Here is a 22,114-nt window from a genome sequence, read left to right as displayed (position 1 = left end):
TTAATAGAATAATAATTACAAATTTTAATAATATCATTGAAAAGATAAAAATGCAACAATACTGTACCGTCCGGTGACTCTTTACATCAATCAGAATCCATCCCTCGGTCAAGACGATCACTTGCTGTACAAATATAATTAGTCGGACCGTACTAAGGAACTGTAATGAACTAAGCATTTGCATGTTACCGTTAGGTTCCTTATTGGTTATAAAATATATTCAAGTCGAGATGTTCCTTATGATTATTGTTCCATCAGGTAAAAGATGGGAAAGTCGAGTTTCCCCATGTTCAACGATCATGCCTACCTGCAAGCGACCGATGGTAAGGCGACCAATACCCAACGATAGTTTTCCTTTGCGACAGCGACATTACCGTCATTCTCTGGTTCATCGTCCTTAGATCAGCCAACATTTCTTCATCCTTAAATCCTTAATCCTTAAAAATTCCATCCTTAAAAATTACGCACCCAGCGTAACTGTCTATATCTACAAATTGTCGGAATAAAGTGCATATTGTAACCCGTTACCTCAATGTTATAATCAGTTCAACCAACTCTATTATCCTAAACGAAATCGATTATTTCATGGCGTCGATTGTCTAATCGTAACAGGAATTTACAACTCTAACTAGCGCACTTCCTCGCGATCGCATCTCTCCGCGAACGGTCGAACAGATATTTAAGTATAAAATATATGTTACAGCTCTGATAAACCTCTCGTCAATACCAAAATTCCACATAATGAAAAAAATAAATTAAACTTTGTTAAACAACGGATAATAGATCAATTGCGATAAATGCTCCACTGGCGCTGTAGTCTTCTACACTGAATCGATAACGTCGGATATGATACGAAAATGGCATAGCGGTTCAGGCAGGAGACTTTCAAAAGATAGCGTTAATGCCCTCTGCATTGACGAATGACGATGCTCTCTACTACAAATGATAAATTACCCTGTGACGATAAAGTGAATAACTGATCTTTCTTAAAAAATGAATTTTTTGTTATATTCATATTCCTATTTTTACTTAACCATTTATTTTAGTTTATACACCTTCGATCTCTTGGTGTATTGTTTATAAATTGCTTTTGATATAACTTGCTTTGAATATATCAGTGATCATAACTCCAATTTATACATAATATCTTTATAACTTACACAATTAAAACGAAACGGAAAATGAGGTTGTTTAATCGATGTTCATATAAAATCAACAAAAAGTTGAAAATTGTGAAACTAAAAGGTTTTGTATCTTATAAATATATTCCTGCTTCCGAACAACGACAGTAATGTTAGCTAACATTTACAATAAACGTAATTGGGACACAATGATCTTATTTGTTATCTATTTGTCCTTCATGATGTATCGATATAGCCTACAACCCATTATGTTAACACTATTTGACTCTTTTTGTGAGCAGAATAGCAGAGTCCAAACTACAAAAAAAATTACTAACAATATATATATACATTATCGATCAATTGTGTCTAATGCGACGACTTACAAATAATCATTGTTCGACCGTTTGCGGAGAGACGCGATCGCGAGGAAACGCGCCAACAGGAGTCGTAAATTCCCGTTACGATTATATAACCGACGTCACGAAGTGATCGATCCCCTATTTCGTTTAGGATAATAGAAGTGGTTGAACTAATTATAACACTGGATTAACAAGTTACAATATACACTTTATTCCAACAATTTGTAGACATAGACAGTTACGCTCGGTGCGTAATTTTTAAGGATGGAATTTTTAAGGATTAAGGATTTAAGGATGAAGAAATGTTGATTGATCTAAGGACGATGAACCAGAGAATGACGGTAATGACGCTGTCGCAAAGGAAAACTATCGCATAAGATATGTTTATGTAGAAAGAAGTGTGAAATTCGAATGTTTGGAATGATCGTCTGGCTTCGTCATCCTCAGTCTTAAAAAGAAAAAGCGAAAACACTCGAGCATGCTAAAAATAAGACCCTCTCCCTCATTACGTCGTGGATTAGCAAGATTTTACGATCGTTTTACGACTACAATGCCAAACTTTGTAAATACAATTGTCAACACGAACGAACATCAAAAAGTACCCATACGATTTTGACTGTGTCGAATCAGCGTAGCGCTTTATAAACGACCTTGTACTTGACTCGCCTAATGTTGACTTATATTTAAAAAATAATTTCCAATTACTATTTTATACAATCATTCGATATGTAAAAAATATTAAATGTAAAAAGAGATGGCTTAAGCATGAAACGGAAGTTTTATAAATAAGAACGTTCTCTCAATTGGCTCATTAGCTCAGTTGGTTAGAGCGTCGTGCTAATAACGCGAAGGTCGCGGGTTCGATCCCCTCATGAGCCAAAATTTTTTTTCTTGTTCGCATTTTCATATTTTATACAAGAGCTGTTACTATTCGACCTATTTTGTCTTGTTTATCGTTTTAATTATTCGGTTAATATGCACCTATGCACGTTATCAGCACATGAAATATCACGTGGATTTCCTTCCCAAACCAATACGCAACGATAGTTATCGACTACGTTTAAAAGATACACGTAAAAGCGATTGAACAAATGTTATATCATCCTTATCACACCGATAAGCTAATCGTAAATCTTAAGTATTAGTACTCATGTGAAATTCACAAGCGTCCGTGAAGGCCAGCGACATTGATCAAGAGCTATCGAGTTGCTATCATTTGTCCAAATTCTATCTTAAATTGACGAAAAAGAAAGACAGCCAAACACAAGATTTATCGCAATGTTTATGATCAAAATAAATACGATAATAAATGATTCGTTAAAAATTCTTCATCTACAAAATTGATTCGACAAAACGCTTTAAGTTACGTTCCTGGAAGATGTCCTTTCCTTCGGTGCGTTATTTGTCTGTGGATCGAATACAGTTAGCTGTGCCATATACAGTTGGTTGATGCAAAAAGTTGCAATATATGCGGCAAAATAAATTTCCACGATGAGCTATGGCAATTTCCAATGGTTCAGGATTGCACATTCCGCGACACGTAACCCTTCTTCATTGAAAGGGTGTCGACCGTAATGCGCCTGCCCTCCACCAATGCATATATATACAGTACTACACGTATCCGTATGCAACTAAGAAAGCACTATACCAGCACATTCCTGGAACTTATCGATTTGGCCGCAAGCTGAGCTTTCTTTGGCCAAATCTGACGTCACAGACGGCAGCTGATAGGCAGAATTCAACTCTGCACGATTCCCATTGGTCGACGAGCCGGTATAAACGATGCCTTCACAGTAACCTGTTCCAGTTGTGTTGTTGTTCACTCACTGTACGCTTGGTAAGTACATTTCGCTCAGAATTCCATTGTTTTTCATTACTCCAGCAATATTTATTTACCAATTTTTAAGAGGTTATTAATGTTGTCGTTTTTTAGTGTTTTAAATAATTCATGAAAATTTTCGCGAATTTTGCAAAATTACTTAACCTTCGACGTAGTTTGCCAGGTGATTTGACCTATCGTTGGCGTTCCATTTTATTCAAACATGGTTCTAATCTTCATGATAAATATTCAAGACTCATATTTAATTCCTTTTATGTTAGTATTGTGCTGACTGTAAAGTTCAAAAAAAGTATTCGCGTTAGTAAGACAATCGCGAGTATATTGACAAAGTATTGTTAGTGTTCGTCGTTCTTAAATATTCTATCGAATAATAACGAAATCGATGGTCGCTTTGACGCAAAACCATCGAAAGAACTTGCTTTCGCTAAACTAGTTCCTAGGAAATTGTAGTCGCAGTTATCAAACTCAATGTTCGTTTACATAATGCAAGAATGTACATTCGAAGGACAGGCGTTTCAAATTCCATTCGTTCGTTCCGATGCCAAGAGTAATACGAATTAAAATTTCAATCAATATGTCATTTAGACGGATATAGCCGATTCGTGTTTCCGCAGTCTGTAACTGCAATGCATATGCGCGAATAGTCAAAGGCCGGCAACATCGATTTGTCAAACTCTCACAGAACCACCTGCCACGAATTAGTGCATTTCCAGGAAAACTTTGCCAGACTCTTCTTCGTGCAAAAATAAAAATAATAATTATTAAATTGACGTTTCCTTTTCTATCAATTTTTATTTTATAACATTGAGAGAGTCGTAAATTGTGAATTATATTTTCTCTAAATAATTTTCGCCAAAGAAATTTCATTGATATAACATCATTAAAAATTAAGATAACCACGACTGTATAACTTCGTGTTTTCTTCGTATTTCATGATATTGTGACGCAAAAATATAAACATACTAATTGCAAGCTATTTTTCAGGAAAACTGGATTACAAATCATCATAGTAAAAAGTAAATCATTTTGTTCTGTGCTAATTTTCTGCTGGTATTTATCGCTGAACGTCGAAAGAATACATAACTACAGTGACTGTGTTGACTTGATCGTGTACCAACGATTGCTATACCGCAACCGCGTTCGCGTCTAGGATAATCAATATACCTGCACCTTTCCAGCAGCTGTATCCTCGTGCGCAAGGATATCTCGGTACTCCGCCTCTTCAAGGCTCGAAATCGTTAGAAAGGAAGATAACATACACGAGATAAATCTTGTTTACATACTTGTTTCACAATTTGCGCTTGTTTATCAAGTTGATCGACCTAAGATCTCTACATAGAAGACCTTTTGAAATATGGACATTTAATTATTCAATAGCGCAAACAAAAACTATTTCAATTATCTCAACAAACATTTGCTTCGATACGTTACAAATTGTAATACGATTCAGAATTAAAAGCTAATTGAAATTAATTGGTTTTATTCGATAATAAAAATCAGAAATACATTTCATTTGTTTAAGAAATTACACGTATATGCATGTGTATATATATACATATATATGTAAGTATGGTATATGAAAAATATGGGTGCAGCAACGGGTGCAGGCGCATGGCCGAAGTTTACTATCGATCGCATTGTTTGCAAGCGTCTTGCATGGCCTTTCGACACAATAGGACGCGTCGATAGCTAGCACTGCCGATGGAGAAATCGTGGAACCGAGCGAGTAGAAGGAATCGAAGTTCGTAATAGAAATCGGTGGCTGAAGGTTACGAGCGATTGCCAGAATTTATGATTTTAAATTTTAAATTACAAGACTCGTTGAAATTATTTCGATACCAAGACGATTTACTCTTCGACCTTCTTCCAGTAAAATTTACCTACGATAAAATCGATATTTAGCCTAGATTTTCCAATCGATCGCTTAGAGTTGAAAAATTGCTAATTAAACGAAACGTTGATTATATAAACGGAATAGATTATAGAAAGGAAATCGTACGAGAGGTTGAGGTCCTTGACATCGGACAAGAACGACGCGAATACGACGAGCAAAGTGCAGATGGGGCCGAATTCGACCTAACTCGAATCACAACTCGCGGACTTTGCCCCACGACTTGCCTTGGCAACGGTACTCCTTTCGTTTTTTACCGCGTGGAAGTCTTGGGTCTGGCTACTCGCGAATAATCGGCAGAACAGAAAACCATCGCTTTGTTCGATCGTATGAGAACATCGTGCACGATACCTGCGACAACGTTTCACTTTGGCAAAAATAGCCCTCACGGTCGCAATAACGCGTTACAGATATAACTGGTTTCAACGTTGAAAACCGCGATCGAGTAGAGTCGACTCTCGTTTCTTCCATCGAAGGAAACAAAGGCGCCCCAACGGCGCCACTTATCCTGAACAAACTATATATGTTTTATTCTAAACATAAGATCTGAAAAGTTATTAAACGAGACAAAGATTCGCGACTTGTTCGTGCATAGTCACGCTGGCCGTTTCCCAATAGTTTTCTAAGCCGTCTATTTTCGTGTCATTCGCTGCAAGTTACGTTTTGGCTGTCCACGCGCGAGAACAGTGTCATTGAGCGCGGAGTAACGTTACATAAAATTGAGTTGTGGGAACTTGACGTCGTCCGGATAATTATGACACAGGTGCACCGATAGGTTACGTTTACAGAGACTAAACAATCGGTTGTCCCAGTTGCCAAGTCACGACGCGCTCGTCTGGGCCGTGTTTCGCGATATTCTATCGTGTTCGTATCCCGATAACGACGAATTACATGTAGTTTCTCTGATGCGTCGATGTTCGTCGAACGATCGTAGCTCCACTCTGCTCGACCACTTTGTCGGCCATTGAACTTTTGTTATTTTCGTTAAACTCGTGGAGGCGTCGATAGTCGATCGATAGTCGAATAAAGATAATTTAGATCGATATGTGTTGGCGAGCGACAAATTAACGAATTTCACGAGAGACTAACTTATCGACTGTTGTTTCTCCTTTGGTGTCTGTTACAGAAGAATAGTATGTATAAAGTACTTCACAATCAAGACATAAAACACGAGTGCTCGCGGTCAGGGGGACTGCACGCGTATCCTGATCATTTCAGGGAACCTAAAAAGCTCTACCTCTAAACCACAGCCGTTTAATAAATGATCATCTGAAGGTTCCTGTCCTCTGGTAGGACTTTGTATATAGTGTACATATCGCTTTTCTAACAGAGGATCTCGCTCAGATAAGCGGAGCAAGCTCGAAGGATCAAAGATATGGTCACGCGGTGATTGAAAGGAGTCGAAAGAATTTGAAAATTTGCACTACTCGAATCCCATACATTCGGCGCATTCATCAACCTAGACCGCACTGATCGGACTAAATAGCTAAAACGCGATAAAAGAGGAGATATTGGTGGAGAGAAAGAGAACGAAGAGAAGAATGAGCACGATGGAGCAACAAACGTCGGACGAATTCCCTTTATGGATGAAAGTACTCTCTGCAGGCACAGCAGCCTGTATCGCTGATTTAGTGACGTTTCCTTTGGACACCGCCAAAGTCAGAATGCAGGTAACTAAATACGTATCGATTTCCCACGTCACTATCAAATATTAAACGTTTCAACGAACCTTCTGTTACGTACCTTTTGTTAAAGCGTCCAGCTCGTTCTGTTTTGTTCTTACGAACGATCGTTGGCTCGTAAAAATTAGGTAGTGCGCCGAGCGTAGTTTAATGAAAACCTATCTATCCGGTGATAGAAAACGTAAGTGATACCCGTACGATTTTTGTAGATTGCCGGAGAAAATCATCCTATTCGGTTGGCAACAGCGAACGGCATCATGGTTCGAAATACACAGCCAGGATTATTGAGGACAGTAGGAAACATCATCAGAGTGGAAGGAGCAAGGTAGGTTATTCACGATCCTATCCGTAACTTAAGACGAACAAGGGGTAGGTAAAAGCCTGATTACGATTACGATATTGATATAAGTATTAAATATCGTTAGCGTATATACGATTCTTCCGATTCGAATCAAAGTTTATACACGCCGGGCGATTCTTTACGCCCGCTCCAATGACTATTTGATCGCTTAATTATTTAAACTTAAAAAAGAAAAAAAAAAAAGAAAAAGAGAAAAAAAATTTCCGTACTGGCTGATCGTAGGAGCTGTTCGTTCGAATAACTTGATGCTATCGTTGAATTAGTAGACCGCACATTAACTCTCTCTCTAAAATAGCTTCTTGGCATTCCATGACTCCAGAATATTTCCAATTCTCTGCACATGGCCCCGCGATTCGATTGCTCTTCCGATCTCGTTCTTTACTAACTACCGACTCGATCGACGCCGTCGTCGTTGTCGTGCACTTTGCAGATCTCATTAGTATCATAGTAAATGCGTCGTATTATCGTGCGATCCTCTACGATCGTACAGCGTTCGATTCGATGTACTCGATGAGAGACAAGTGAACGAGAAAAGTAGAGAAAACGCGCGACGTTGCGCGCTATGAATCATAGAATTCGAATTTCCAAGCGCATCGACAACGACGAACGGGGATCGAAATAACATAATGGAAGTAACGAAATCGCGATTATACAAGTTTGACTAACCGCTGATGCACTGGCATTTTACTTCTCAGTTATCTTTGCTTATTTCTAACGGTAATTGGGTTACGCTTGTTTCTTTTTTTCTTTTCTACGTAGTTTTTATCTTATCGAGTGCCATTGACTGTTCCTTGAACTGACGATCGAACGCTAGATAAAATACTTGAAATATTGTAATTGTGTTTAATAGACAAAAGAACGCGTCCATGGTGCTCCCTTTTATCACTTTATTTTCTCTTTCGAGCACGAAATGCCTTTCATGATTTTTGTACGAAAACAACAATAAAGAAGGATTTTCATTTATTCGCATAAATAGCGACAATTGTTCCATTATATTCTAAATAGTCGATAAGCATGCTATTATAGTAATACTGGTAATAATCGTTCTTTAATGGCGTAAGTTCGTTACAAAGGAAGGCATCGCGTGACCACTTTAAACTGTCCAGCTATGCGAATATATTTTTCTTTTCTTATCTTTTATTCTTATTTTTATCTGCTTTCATTTCTTTTGCCTTTGCTCAGCCGCAGTTTTTCCTTTTTCAACGATTTTTGAAAAAAAAAAAAAAAAAATTGAGCGGCGCCTCGCATGGTTGCGCTTCCACCGCGAATACGATTTGTCATAACCGTGTCCAGCTCTCTCAGCGCAAGCTCTCTCCCGGTTCTTTTAGCTGATCTTTTCTCTCGTGCTCCTCAAATGTTATTCGTGAGAGACTCTATTGGCTTCCCTTCGCGTGTTTCTTAAAGATTTTAACTCTAAAAAGACCAGCCTGGTCATTTCGACCCACTACATAAATCAACAAAAATTACTGTCTTCGCTGTCAAGTATAATCGTTCTATTGTTTATTTTCTTCGGAAAAATAAACATCTTTTGCGTGTTTTCTTTCTTTAAAATAACAACAGCGATTCCTTTTGAAATAAGAATTTGCTACGAGGGAACATTAGAAATAGGAAACTCTGGTATTTCTAGTATTGTTACCGCGATACAAAAATCAATCTTGTTCTTTGTTTATTGAATAAACAAGGAAAAGAGAGACAGACGTACCAAAACGAAGAATTCGAGCATTTTAAAGACAATTTAATCGAAGGGAAGCAAATTAGAGAAAGAGAGAGCGAGAGAGAGAGAGAGAAAAAAGAAATCGAGAAAAGTAAATATATAATAAATACAAACTTGTAAAAATAGAAGCAGAAAAGAAATAAAAATAAAAAAAAAAAAATATGACCCTGGGCTACGTTTGAGGGTAAATTGTGAGGGCGGTGAGCTTGAGCGAGGGTGGTTACAGGAGCCTGTACGGAGGTCTGTCCGCGGGACTCCAGAGACAGATGTGTTTCGCCAGCATACGGTTGGGCCTCTACGACATCGTGAAGTCAATCTACGCTGGAATCTTCGACGGTACATCCAACAAACTCCTAACTTTTTGATTACGTAATCCTCCTATATGATATATAATCGAGTAGACACGCGAGCAGCGTGCGAACATACGCTGCGCACGTGCTCTCCATCTTTCTGTTACACGAGCAGAGTAACACACGCGTAAGTAACGGCTGATTGATCGATAATCAGCCACCATCGGCTGCCTCGTGCTTTTTCTAAGAGATTATACAAGACAAAACGAGATAATATATATATATACATATACATGTATGACGATAATAATAATAAGCTGTAGCAATGTACCATATAGACTTAGCCAGATTTTAATCGCTGACCGCGAATCGAAATTTGCAGCGCCTCGGACGTGACGCTGTTTCGTTTACGTTTCCTTTTTACTTTCTTTTTTTTTTTTTTGTCTTTTTTTCATAATTGAATCCATTGAATATCGAGTCTAGTTCCATCGCTGATCCACGTCGTTTCCATGACCGAAAGTTAACTATCGAAAGGGAAGTATAAGAGAAAGAAGAAAGAAGATTTAAAGATAATGGCTGGAGAAATCTCTGCCACAGATTGTCGTTTGTATTTTCCTTCTGTGCAAATTGGATCACTCGTGAAATAATTTACTAAATACTTTACTAAATCTGTACCCTCTATTATCGCGAAACGATCGATTCCTGTATCAAAATTATTCTACAATTATCGAACGCTATTTTGTTTTCTTTCATATTTTTTTTTTTTTTTTTTTCGAGATTGGAGATTTGAAAAGAGATATTTAAAAAAAGTCACAGTTTGATCTCGTGACCATTATATACGATTTTACCGTGTGTATTTTTGGAATTCTTCTTTGAAGTTTCTATCTGTCGCGTGTAAACCAACTTATATATTTATCGATAGAAAAGAGGAGCATGTATGTTTTGGATATTTTTCATGTGTATATGCGTCGATATTCGCGGAATTTTCATCCTGACTACTATTTCTATTTAAAACTAATCTTTCCTTAATGATAAAATATCTCGATTAGAAGCCGAACGGTCGTAGCAGGAATTTCGAGTTTCGTCTTTGCTCTTCATCGTCGCATGTTGTAAACGTTTCCTTGCGTAACTTATCGACGTCATTGTAACCCTTTTCACGGATCAATTTTCCAATTACTCGCATCAAGAGATTTGCTAGAACCGTGTAAATCAATGGCACAAGGTACTCGCGATCAACAACACTTTTCTATCGATGTATGTATAGATATCATTGCCGAGAATAGTCCTGGTAATTAGAGTAAATTAAAAAAATAAGTTTAAACTAAATATAATCTTCAGTAGCTATTCATAGTTGATCTCGAGTATCTGCCTCGAACATCTCGCGTCAATAATCGTCGCGATTCTTGTCGCAACATATTGTACTCCCGTTAACAAATATAAATCGTGGTAATCGTTGAAAAAAAAAGACCTCGTAACGTTCGAAAATTATCATTTAGAAGAGTTTACTGTAACGTGAATATAATCAATGAGCTAATAAACGTGCTGTACCGCGCAGAGCGCGATCTGTCCCACCCTGCATCCTACTTTTTTCGATCTAAAGCCGTGACACAGAACGTAAATAACGTACTCGAAACAATCCAGACACCGACACCGAACCTGGACTGCCTTTTCACTGTACTTTTTTGTCTTGGCAGGTAATAACAGGAGCGGATCGAAGAGTATTTCCGTACGAATCGCCGCTGGAATGACGACAGGCGCCATGGCGGTGATCCTTGCTCAACCGGCTGATGTCGTCAAGGTCCGCTTTCAGGCTAGAGATATTGGACAACCGGCGAGATACAGCTCAACCCTAAAAGCATACTGGAATATTGGTGTCAAAGAAGGAGGGCGGGGTCTTTGGAAAGGTACCACCAGCACTTGTATTACAAGCCCATACCGTTTACACGCAGAAATATGATCCTCTTGCTTCGGGCGAGAGTACAGATCCGTCGCAAATTGCCGAGCTTCTGGAAAATCACCGTTCAATCTTTATAAATCTTGAACCCTTTGCCTTGTAATTTCGTGTCACACTGGTCCTACGAATTACGTTATAAAGATTGTATTTACAGCGAAATTTATCTGTCTAAGAAGAGAAGGTTCTCTAAGAACGAGTCACAGTGGCTACAAACAGCAAATGCAAATCCTGATAAAATATACCTCGTTGGAAAATGAGAGTATGCGCCGAACCCCTATTGTAGCCACTGTGTACGTAGTTTATTATAGCCACTACCCTCTAATCCGATCTACGCAACTCCACCGAGCCTCTAATCCGTACAAAGTATAATAGGTATTCTCACAAGCAGACTCGATCGAAACGGGAATCGTTTGGAATTATTAAACGTAATCCTTTGATACGATCGTATTAGAGTCTAAACGGAAGATCCGAAGCCTATTGCAATACTGTACTATTATCGTAAGAGAATTAAGAATCGACTCGGCCAAATTTAACCACGTTTTCATGTTTAGGAACCGTACCCAACGTCTCGAGGAACGTGATCGTGAACGTGGCGGAGATCGTCTGCTATGACGTCATCAAGGAGTTCATCTTGGAGCACAATTACCTGCGCGATGGAATCCCTTGTTATCTAACGGCCGCCATGGTGGCAGGATTGTGCACCACCTTGGCTGCTAGTCCTGTAGACGTGGTGAAGACTCGCTACATAAACAGCGCTCCTGGCGAATACAAAGGCGTGAAGGATTGCGTTGTTCGTATGATGACGAAGGAAGGTCCATCCGCGTTCTACAAAGGCTTCGCGCCCAGCTTCACGCGTTTAGTGTCCTGGAACATCGTTCTATGGATCACTTACGAGCAGTTCAATATCTACGCGAAGAAGATGAACAACGATCATTGAGCACCATAGCTGTCGCGTTCTACGTGCTCGATCGACCGATGTATCCGTCGATTTACAAGATGTACACATACGAGCCGTGTTTTAATCAACTGCAGCTTCATAGTCTGTATTTCGATCATGTAGCTTAGAGATGGGAGGATGTATTATCGTATATTGGTTAGATTTGGTCGTTTCGAATAGAACTTATTACCTGCCGTCGTTTGCAGGTACACTTACTAATATCGATGCATGCATACATACGTATAAGTTTCTCTCTAGGTACCTTAGATAATGTATGTTATTGATTTATTAAAAGTTACAATTATTTACTTTCTATCGATCGTTGGAATCGCCGGGTTTTTTTCGATGAATTCGATAACGCTTAATCGCCTGTCTGTTGTAGAGGACAGTTTCTATCGCTAATGCTTTTCTACCTAATGCGTATTCGTATGTAACAACTACTTGGAAAAGATTCTTGCCTATGCATACGTAGAGGGTGTGTTTACGATGGAAAAGCTGTTACGCTGTGCTCTTTCGTAGGGTATAATCGTTAGCACGATGACACATATTAGACTTTCTTTCTCTTTACTAAAGCAGGTTAAGTGTAAGAAAATTTAAGACGCGATTTTGTTAATCTCACCGATAGCTTCGTTTGCAAACGACGACAGCCAATTCTCCCATCTATCGTTGTATTTTCACTTTTCTCTCCGTAGATAAGACCGCGCGTGCACTCCACATCGACATTTGATCAAATTGAAATCAACTCAAGTTGGCGATTTGACAAAACGGAGAAAACTTGTCCGTCCAAAATTATTTATAAAGTAATTCGAATACCATGCGTATTGCAATTGGTCTATCTTGATTCGATTAATTCTAAACAAGAAAAAAAAAAAAACGGAAAAGAAAGAGGAATGCTCATTTTTCGACAAAATTTCGTCTTTCAACGAAGTGCACGTACGATCAAGATCTTAGAAATCTCTCGATAATCCATAACGAAACATTTTTGGCTACGTAAGTCAGCTTTAGAGACAGTAGAGCAATAGAGAAAAAAGAAATTACTCCCTTTCCCTGCCCCCGATGAATACTAGTATAAAATCGCGCGCTTTACGATACGCCGGACAGACAATAAGATATCAAAATTGGTTTTAACGCGTTTGCGACGTCTGTTAACGAAAGCTACACACACGCGCATACATACGCAAAATGATTATTCCACTGATTTCCGTTTCTAGACTCCGATTAATTTTTCGAGGCACGAATTAAACAGAGATCCTTGGCTAATATTTATCTGTGTAATTGTAATTCGTTCTTCTAACATTTGCGTTATGCGGGTTAATTTGTCGCAATCGTTGCTAGATATTTAAAGAAAAGAGTAGGGGCGGATAATTCGCAATCTCATTTGGGGTCAATTAATATTATACAGGGCACAATTTTTATCGAATTTCGATCGACGACTTGTAGTCTATTTTAAAGGCTATGTTATCATTTATCGATGTACTTTTCACATTAAAAAGCAATTCTTATCTTATTAATTCCGACTGTCTCATCCATCTACATCTTTTTTTATATCCTTTTTTTTTCTCTTTCTTTATTTCTCGTCTTTTTCGATTCACATTTATTAACAAGCCTAATTAGCCAACGATGAAACTTGTTTCTTGTTTTCACTTTATCCGTAAGGATCGATCGTCTTTTTAACGTCACATCGATCTTCGTGAAATTCGTAACCGTAGCTCGAGTACCGTACAGTATTAGTTGTTATTGTTACACTTGAATCTCGATCGATATCAATTAGACCAGTTCGTTACAATGAAATCATTTGATGAAACTTTCGATTGATCGACATTTCTCTTTGTACTGTATCACTGTGTGTAACGAGAAATTTTACTGCCCTTGTATCGTGTAAAAGAAGCTGCGGAGTAGAAAGAACATGTCCAACGTAAAGCGTTTACCGATTTCAAGAAGAACGTATTATTATCTGTATCGTATATGTACTTTATTAACTTTGTGAGTGTCTTTAATTCTTAACAACGTAAGATTGTCACGAACGAACGCCGCTTCATGAAGTTTTTTGCGTATGGAATGTTCTATCGTAGTAGGCACGCTTCTTTCAAAACATACAAAAAGCCGAGCGGAGATACGAATTGAATCGCGTGTTGTAGAATTCACTACAAGACTCACTCGCCTAGATGCCCGATTAATGTTAAATTGTTAAACATGGTTCTATAACTTCGACGTGGTAGGTCGCAGCAAGCCAAATTATCTTCTATCACGCCCAACAGAATTAACACAAAACGAATCGACTGAATATTTCTATCACAAACTTGGATTTTACACGTTTCTAGCACGCTAAACGACTGTACGAAATAGAAAAACCTGTCTCTAATAATCATTCGTTACGATTCGTTACGATTCTGCGCTCTCAATTCTTTTCTATCGCAGAAACAATTCGCAGCTTTTCCACTTGGTTTCTCTACTTTTTTTTTACTCTCTGTACGATTCGATTCGTTGCACGCGCGTCCCACCGATCGAGCTTCGATCTCACGCAAAACACTGTCGACGGCAACGTCTTTCGCCGCGTTGGAAAAATACACTGTTAGCCACTTTTTGTCTTGGCGTTTTCCGCAATTACTAGATTTGTCTAGTCTACATTGTGGTATACTTTTAAGCACCGATCACGCAGTATGTATCGCTTGTAAGCAACTTGTATTAAAGATTGAGCAATACGAACTCTAGAGGCCCGAATTTGGCAAACTTCGTGCGAACATGCGTAGCGATATATGCGATTAACGACCTTGTAGAAGACTGAATCGATTAATTAAGGATTAGTGTAAAATACGAGCAAGAATGGGAGGATTTTCAGATGCTTGCGAGTTTCGGGTGAATACTTTTTAGCGGAATATTTACCGTATTATAAGTAAGCTTTATTTTCTATGATCACAATCGATAAAGTATCACGTACAATTAATGTAAACCGCGAGGTACAGCACGAAAAGAAAATGGACTTTGCCTTGTAGAACACTCGCTTGATTTTTCGCTTAACTAAATCAGTTTGTGGGCGTTTTTGTTCGTAAGAAAAAGGACAATTCGCTTCGATGATTTGTCGTCTTTGAAATGAATTCGAGTCGCTTCTCCGTAGATCCGGTTTAAGTCTTCTACCGAATTGGTTGCTCGTGACGTTGATTTCTCGAAATTCCTCGTTCACTCGATTTCTGACGTTTGATCGTTTGCTTTAGCGAACGAAGTTCTCAAATTCTGGTTAAGCGAACGTACTTTCGGTATCGGTGATGTTTAAGATGCTCAAATTTAATAGAAGTTTCGATTTACAAATGGCGACGCGTTCATTTTCGAGATTGTATACATTAAAACGGGGCTTCAGTTTCTAGATAGGATCTCCGTAGAAATAGCTTGACGTTTGTTACGAGTTTAAATAAAAATTCTTCAAAGTGTACAGAATCTTTCCCCGGTGTTCTTACTTCTTTTATTCGGCAACAAAGAAACCCGCGCAACTTCCCGATCGATGAACGAAGAAACACCGATCGTCGATAATCCCTGTCGATTCCATGAAATTCGAAATTTCGAAATATTGCTAAGTTTCAAAATCGGACTCGTCCGATTCGCAACTGGACGAAATCTCATCCTCCATGCATCCTGATTCCTCGGGAATGCCTTCTCCCATGGGGATCCTAGAGAATAAAAAGAGACGTCTTGACGCAAACATGAAACAATGACATTTAAAGAAACAATTCGTTATCGTGTTAATTAACGTTAGTAAATCGATCAGGCAAGATTTAGTTCGTTAAAGCGCAGATGTTAGTGACACGGAGAATAAATATCTTAGTACAACGATTAATCGACGTTAATCGTGCGAACGAAATTTCTATTATACACGAATCTTGCCTCGGATCGTCTACTCGATCGTTCGTTACGCGATCGCAGCGATGTGATGCACCGCAGTCTTATCCTGAATACATTTAGGGGCAACCTTTCTGGATTTCCGCAAAATGCATTTTCGCGGACAACAGTCTTCCATCAATGACCTGCGTTCAGAAATCCTTCTCATTATCCTCCTCGTCTTTCTACTAAACTCTCCTACCGTCAAACTTCCTACCGTCAAACCTTAATTTTTGTCTCTGCCAACTTACTTCTCGACGCTCCAATCCTCGGCACAGTCCTTCATCATCGACAGAGCCTGACAGAAATCTTGGCCGATCGCCTTCAAGTGTTTGGTATCTAGATGCAAGCCCGCCAACGTCCCTTGGTCACATCCGCAGAAGCTGCTCTCCATGGTGTAGCTTCTATAGAAAAATGAAAGAAAATCAAGTGGTTGTTTTGGCAAGGTAAATGGGTAACGGTCTGCTCGTATACCTCGAAACACCTAACTGCCGCCATATGGCTACCCTAGCCGTGGACTCCTTGTTCCTTTCGACCTTGAACGAGCACAGTGGCAACGCGAACGCCGGAGATATCCTTTGCATGAGGTGCGGCAACATCTGAAACGCGTATCGCGAGAATAGTCCGAGTCGCACGAGAGCACTCGCTATCTCGTTTTTCCTCGTTTCCAGCGACATTTTAACTCAAAATGAACTGTCACGCGATCCTGCAGATTTAACGAGATCGACGAATAAAGGTAAAAAGTTGGATCACGTTCGTACAAACTAGTTGCAGCTGAACCTATATTTCCATGCACTGTATCTAAAATTGGAACACGAACGGAATCGATGTACCGATCCTGTTCGCTGTAAATTACATCGGGCGAAACTCGTTTCGCGCTGATATTTCCCCTCTCGCTAGCTTCAAAACTGCTCCGCTCGTAAATTCACTTCGATAGATCGCGCTAGATTACCGTTCGTACTTCTCGGTGCATGTAACCCGTACAGTATCTAAAAATAATAGCCTAGTCTTCGTTCCTCTTTCGTCCCCTTACCAAATACTGCGCCGGCTGGTCCGGTTTCGCCCTGTCCGCGGCGCTCCAAGAACCCGACCTTGAGCAACCGAACAGAAACACGTTCTTCCTCCGTGAATGGCCGTGATAGTCGACGAAAACATAGGGAGGTCTTTGCAGCACCCTCGTGCAGTACTCCATCAGGCCCTTCGTGTGATAGATCACCGGATGCAGTACCCGGTTCGGATTGCTCCATCGTCTGTTCAAGTCTTCGTTCGTCAGCCCGTAGCGATTACTATAATCAATCGAAAATACACTCTTCCACGAGTTCTTCGCCCACCTTTCAAATAAATAAATAAATAAATAAATACAATCATCGATCGTTGTCGTTGTCGTTGTTATTGTTATTATATCGTGCACGAATAACGTCGAAAGTATCGAGATCGCACGGTTTATTTCGAAACTAGCAAACGAATTAAAATCGATGTAAAACGAATAAACGTCTATTTATAACGCGGAAGAAATTTCTAAGAAGCACGGTTTTAGAATTTCCTGTCAGTTCGCACGTCGATGGTGCACGTCGGACCGAGAAGAAGGAGAAGGGCTGTTGTCGGAGATCGTCTTCATTTAAGGATTCAGCCGCGGTTAGAAGGACGTTTCCGGCGGCCGGAAGTCGGGCCGGAGGAAGTGACGCCTCCGCGTCGCGCATAGCTAATAGTGGGGTTATACGGTGGACCCTTGGCTTTACACAACCGAGAACGCCATTTCGCTTTTACCTGTCATCCTGAGATTGTTTCAAGATGTACACGATGCTAGGTACTTGGAATACCAAACGCGTTTCGTCATCTTAACGAGACGCGTCTAGATCTTTCTCGCGCGCTGTAACTCTGTAAAATTTCGATATTTATCTAAATCGGTGACGTAACTAGCTTGAGACGAAAATACAAGTTTTTTCCAATAATTGCTAATTATTCGTTTCACGATCTCGACGCTAACCGACCGCCCTTCCAAGAACCTGAACCTCTGTAAGAAGCGTAATACCATCGCAGGAACATCGACTGGCGATAGAAATAATTAACAGGTACCGGTCACCATTACGAGAAGTCGCTCACCGTGGGATTAACAATCGCTACACGCGTACCCACGGACAGGAATCTTCGACCGTTCTTCCGATCGAGACATCGACCACGTAATACAAACATTAGCAATTTGACGCCTCGTAATCGCTTCCGGTCTTTAAGGTAGTACAGACGCACGTGACACGGACGCAAGATAACCACGTAACGATCGATATCTGGCATCGAGGCAGATGGCGGCGAATAATAAGAATAATGGACGAGCGGTGACGATGCACCTGCGGGATGATGTACGCGAAGACACGTTCCGTCGTCATCGTCCTCGTCCTCGTCGTCTTTGTCTTTGTCTTCGTGGTCGTGATCGTGGTGTCGAGGACGTTCACCGTCGAGAACATTCGCAGAAATCGTCGAAAAACAACAGTCATCGGAGATAATAGATTTCGTCCGGCGTGGAACGAGATGGAACGGGAAAGGGTAGAGCGAAAAAGAGACACGTCCGACGAAAAAACCGGCAAGAATTACTCTCGGACGTGTATTAAAATGAAATCATCACTGACGAACTTCAGCGACCATGTAACTCGTTCGTCGTTAAAAACACGCAACTCTAATGGCTCTCGATTTCCTTGATTCCGTTATCCTCGGCTGTATTTCGAGGAACTGGAATTAGAAGAAGAGGTAACACGGCCATTAACCGAACGCTTCTTTCTTCCATTTCTTCGGTCGCGATAACGATTACAAACACGTCATTTTTATTCTTTTTTTCTTTTTTTTTTTTTCGTCGATGGTAAATCAACCGCTGTCACGTTAATTTATTATAATCATAAGCAGCGACTTCCTGGTAATTATAAATACCTATTCTATCGAGCGAAGAAAACGATTTCACGATGGAACAACGACGAATGTACTTATGTATGAACAATTGAACGGCACAATCGGCGAATGAAATGGCGCGCGGTGGCGGCAATGTGCGACCGACAATGAAGCAATTGTACAACGAACTTCTTCGCAGTTTTATTAGCCGACCGATGTAATGGCCAACATCAGTCTGTCCGTGCTAGCAAGCGATGTCAATGACTTGAACGGAGGAGCCTTGACCGCGAACTTCTCTCACCTTCTCAGAGATCCTGTACAAATTACACTTAACCGGCCACTCGTCTCGAACTGGCTGCGCGCATGAGATTTTCAAAGGTACCGCCGTCAGCATCGTACACCTGGACCCGTAAAAATATCGATGAATTACCCGCTCGTTGGATTACGATTAACGAGCACCGATCGCGCGATTTATCGTCGTTATTTGATCGACCGTAAATCACACGGAGTATCGACATCGTTTCGACTTTACTGTCATCTTCGTACGATGTTGCTGGTTTCGCCAGTACGCGCACTTACTCGAATCTCTTCGGAAATCGCGAACCAGACGCCGATATCGGCAACGATGCTACTGAACTGCGTTAGCGATGCGGCATGTTGCAACCGCCTTCTCGACCATTACGTCGAAAGTGGTTGCACGTGTTCTGTTCGATTTCACTCTCGGCAGAACCGAACCGATTATCGTATCACCAAGAGATTCGAAATGCTCGCGAATCGAGAAATTCACGGACGACGATGGAAAAAGTCTTGTTTTACAGGTTGCGTCTCTATTTTCCCTGTTTCTTTGCTGGATGTATCGAGTAATTTCGAACATGACGTCAGGCTTATTTGCGTATTAACGGTGTACGGACGCGAAGTAAGGTGAATCGTTAATCCCGTTACGAGTAACTTTTGCCATTTCATCGGTGAACGATTTACAGTCTTGTTTATCTTCGAGCTGGATATTACACACCATGGCCGGATTACGTCGTTCTAAGGAAAATACAGCCAGAAGTCACGATACTTGGGCGAACGAGGTCCGAGAGGGAAGACGAAGAAACGGACGCGAGAAAGAAAAATTCGTAGATCGTTGTTGCAATCGTAAAGCGAAATCCTTAGGTACCTTGGGAACGTTCGTTTCTTCGTGGTCGTCTTCCACGTATCACGCGTTTCTTCCGTGAACTTTACTACCAGCCTGCCCGGCTTCCCCTCTATCTTTGTTTCATCTCTTCTCGCCTCGCGGCATTTTCTTCGAGGTTATCCCGAGGTTCGATCGTGTAACCACGCTTGTGAACTCCTTTTTGCTTGCTCCGCAACCCACCAAGAAATCTATTTCCTGCGTCGTTGAAATATCACCGTAACCGAGCTCGAACGCCGTTTCGAATCGCGTATTCGTTCGCGCGCCACTCTCTTATAAATCGTCGGACGATCGATACCTGTTGCGACTTTCGTTGCGACGATCGTTTCTCGACGACAACGTTCTCTGGGAAAAATCAACGGACGAATATATACGTAAGAGAAATCACGATCGGTTACACGAACGAATAATTTCCGTTGCAACGGAATGGTAAACGCAAGAATGTACGTGCGAATGTTAAATTTGTCATGCGATACATCGTCTTTTAAACGTGCAAATTACCACTTGGTGCACCTTGTAGCTGCCGCGGTTATCGCGAATGCCTTCGCGGGCGAGAATCGAGGGTCGCCAAGCCGCCATACATCGTTTCGCCCGCGGCAACAGAGAAACACACGCGAGCAAACGATACCAGGCTACGGCAAGAAGCTCGCGAGTATCTTTATAGCGTCACTGATACGAAAGGGACGTGTGACGTTCGTTTCAGGATCCTGGCCGGCCGAAGGGCTAAAGCGATCGCGCATTAGAATACTCGTGACCAGTCTCCGATTTGCATTCCTTCGCGAAACCAAGGCCTCTATCACTCCATCTCTCTCTCCCTCCCTTCCTTCTCTCTCTCTCTCTCTCTCTTTCTCATGCTCGGTCTCTCTCTTTCTTCGCCTCTGAATCTCCTTTTTTTCTTTCCTCCTCTCTTTTCGTACCTTTTCTTCTTCTTTTTTCTTTGCTGGCGCGAGTCGAGGAACGGTCGAGAAAAGGGCGAGCATTCGCTGATGAATTCTCGGCTCGCTGACGTTTCTTCTACGCCCTGACCGATCGTTTCTTCGAAGCTGATGCGGCAAAAGCAGCCCTTGCGTCGCGACGACGCGTCGCTCCCTTCCACAGGGAACGAAACGGAGGAATGTTCGTGCAGCTTTTTACTATAACGCGATTGGTCGCGGTGAACCTCGTTCCGCGGACCTCGTAAAATTCGCCTTTCACGACGTGTCACTCGCGCCACATAAATACAGCCGCGTAAATATACCAGACGGAACGATGGATTCAGCGGTGGATTAATAAAAGTCGAACCGGTGCATCGATTCTGCTACATTATCGACACGTTGGATCGAGAGGAAGATACATAAGGAAAAGGCGCGATTCGCGCGACTGGTTCTTCCAGAGTTCGATGCACCTCCGGTTACAAGGATCGCCGATAGATTTTGCTGAATATTATGCAAAACTTCTTTCTTTAAAATCTTCGATCGTATCGATTTTATCGCCGACTGAGATAAATCGGCGAGCATAATAAGAAAACGAGAAGCAGTTAACGGTATTCGCCGATTCGAAAACGTTTTAAGCACCAAGGACGAGCGAGCAGGAAATTATTTCTAAATGGATGCTCGGTCCGTGAAGGAACGAACAGAGCGATTTTATGCCAACGTCATTCGTGTCCCGTCATCGGACACCGATTTATTCGATCTCTAACTACTCCCTCGCCGATGAATTCGACGATACAGTGCGAAATATTCGTTCGCCGAGCTCTCGCAGCTGGTCCAATAAATCCCGAGATTTAATTTCGCGATTCCATTCTCGTGAACGAATGTCTCTGCGCCAACAGGCGAATAGGATTCTCGCCTATCCGAATCGAGATTTAATTTAGAGGCTCGGCTGGCTGGTCCACGGGCATAGTTCCCTGGAATTCTTTCCGGTAACTACACGCAATACCGAGAATCTATACGAACCGGCTAAACAGAACCGAGACTCGAGATTGGCCGCGAGAAAAAGGAAAAAGGGGAAAAGGCTCCTAACGAAGCGAATCTTTGACAGATGCCTGAAAAATGGACCA

At 40.9% G+C, this 22,114-nt stretch overlaps 2 protein-coding genes and 1 non-coding gene across 11 annotated transcripts in view; 2 read left to right on the top strand and 1 right to left on the bottom strand.

Moving 5' to 3' along the window:
• The first annotated feature begins 2,288 nt into the window (after window positions 1-2,288).
• On the top strand, window positions 2,289-2,362 carry TRNAI-AAU. The gene has a single exon. It is a non-coding gene; the product is annotated as a tRNA-Ile (tRNA).
• An 829-nt stretch (window positions 2,363-3,191) lies between these two features.
• Window positions 3,192-13,663, top strand: LOC100745537 (mitochondrial uncoupling protein 2). Of its 2 annotated transcripts, none has more exons than XM_003489814.4 (6): window positions 3,192-3,320; window positions 6,341-6,884; window positions 7,106-7,221; window positions 9,198-9,307; window positions 10,956-11,165; window positions 11,767-13,663. In XM_003489814.4, the coding sequence occupies exons 2-6, from the start codon at window positions 6,756-6,758 to the stop codon at window positions 12,150-12,152; spliced, it is 951 nt and encodes a 316-aa protein (XP_003489862.1). In that variant the 5' UTR covers window positions 3,192-3,320; window positions 6,341-6,755; the 3' UTR covers window positions 12,153-13,663. The 2 variants fall into 2 exon arrangements, with proteins under 2 accessions (XP_003489862.1, XP_033176818.1); XM_033320927.1 differs by lacking the exon at window positions 3,192-3,320 and adding an exon at window positions 5,429-5,451.
• Window positions 13,664-14,615: 952 nt separating this feature from the next.
• The window catches only part of LOC100745097 (cytosolic carboxypeptidase 1), a 32,499-nt gene continuing 25,000 nt past the window's right edge, over window positions 14,616-22,114 (bottom strand). For 6 of the 8 annotated variants that reach the window (XM_024367910.2, XM_033320924.1, XM_033320923.1 and 3 more), the window contains 5 exons: window positions 17,056-17,308; window positions 16,497-16,621; window positions 16,274-16,426; window positions 16,029-16,183; window positions 14,616-15,814 (listed from right to left, as the gene is read on the bottom strand). In XM_024367910.2, coding sequence (XP_024223678.1) covers window positions 16,054-16,183; window positions 16,274-16,426; window positions 16,497-16,621; window positions 17,056-17,308 — 661 coding nt within the window. In that variant the 3' untranslated portion in view covers window positions 14,616-15,814; window positions 16,029-16,053. The remainder of the gene's footprint in view (window positions 15,815-16,028; window positions 16,184-16,273; window positions 16,427-16,496; window positions 16,622-17,055; window positions 17,309-22,114) is intronic. The other 2 variants (XM_024367912.2, XM_024367913.2) reach the window with 2 other exon arrangements.

This window comes from Bombus impatiens, unplaced genomic scaffold (assembly GCF_000188095.3).
Source record: "Bombus impatiens unplaced genomic scaffold, BIMP_2.2 scf_0377, whole genome shotgun sequence".
NCBI lineage: Eukaryota > Metazoa > Arthropoda > Insecta > Hymenoptera > Apidae > Bombus > Bombus impatiens.
This window is presented reverse-complemented; position numbering and strand designations above follow the sequence as displayed.

Bases quoted from the DNA above. Each gene is read 5' to 3' on its own strand.
- LOC100745537 (XM_003489814.4), top strand. From the start codon at position 6,756: ATGAGCACGATGGAGCAACAAACGTCGGACGAATTCCCTTTATGGATG. The intron at 6,885-7,105 runs GTAACTAAATAC...CGATTTTTGTAG, and splicing joins CCGCCAAAGTCAGAATGCAG to ATTGCCGGAGAAAATCATCC. The intron at 11,166-11,766 runs GTACCACCAGCA...TTTCATGTTTAG, and splicing joins AGGGCGGGGTCTTTGGAAAG to GAACCGTACCCAACGTCTCG.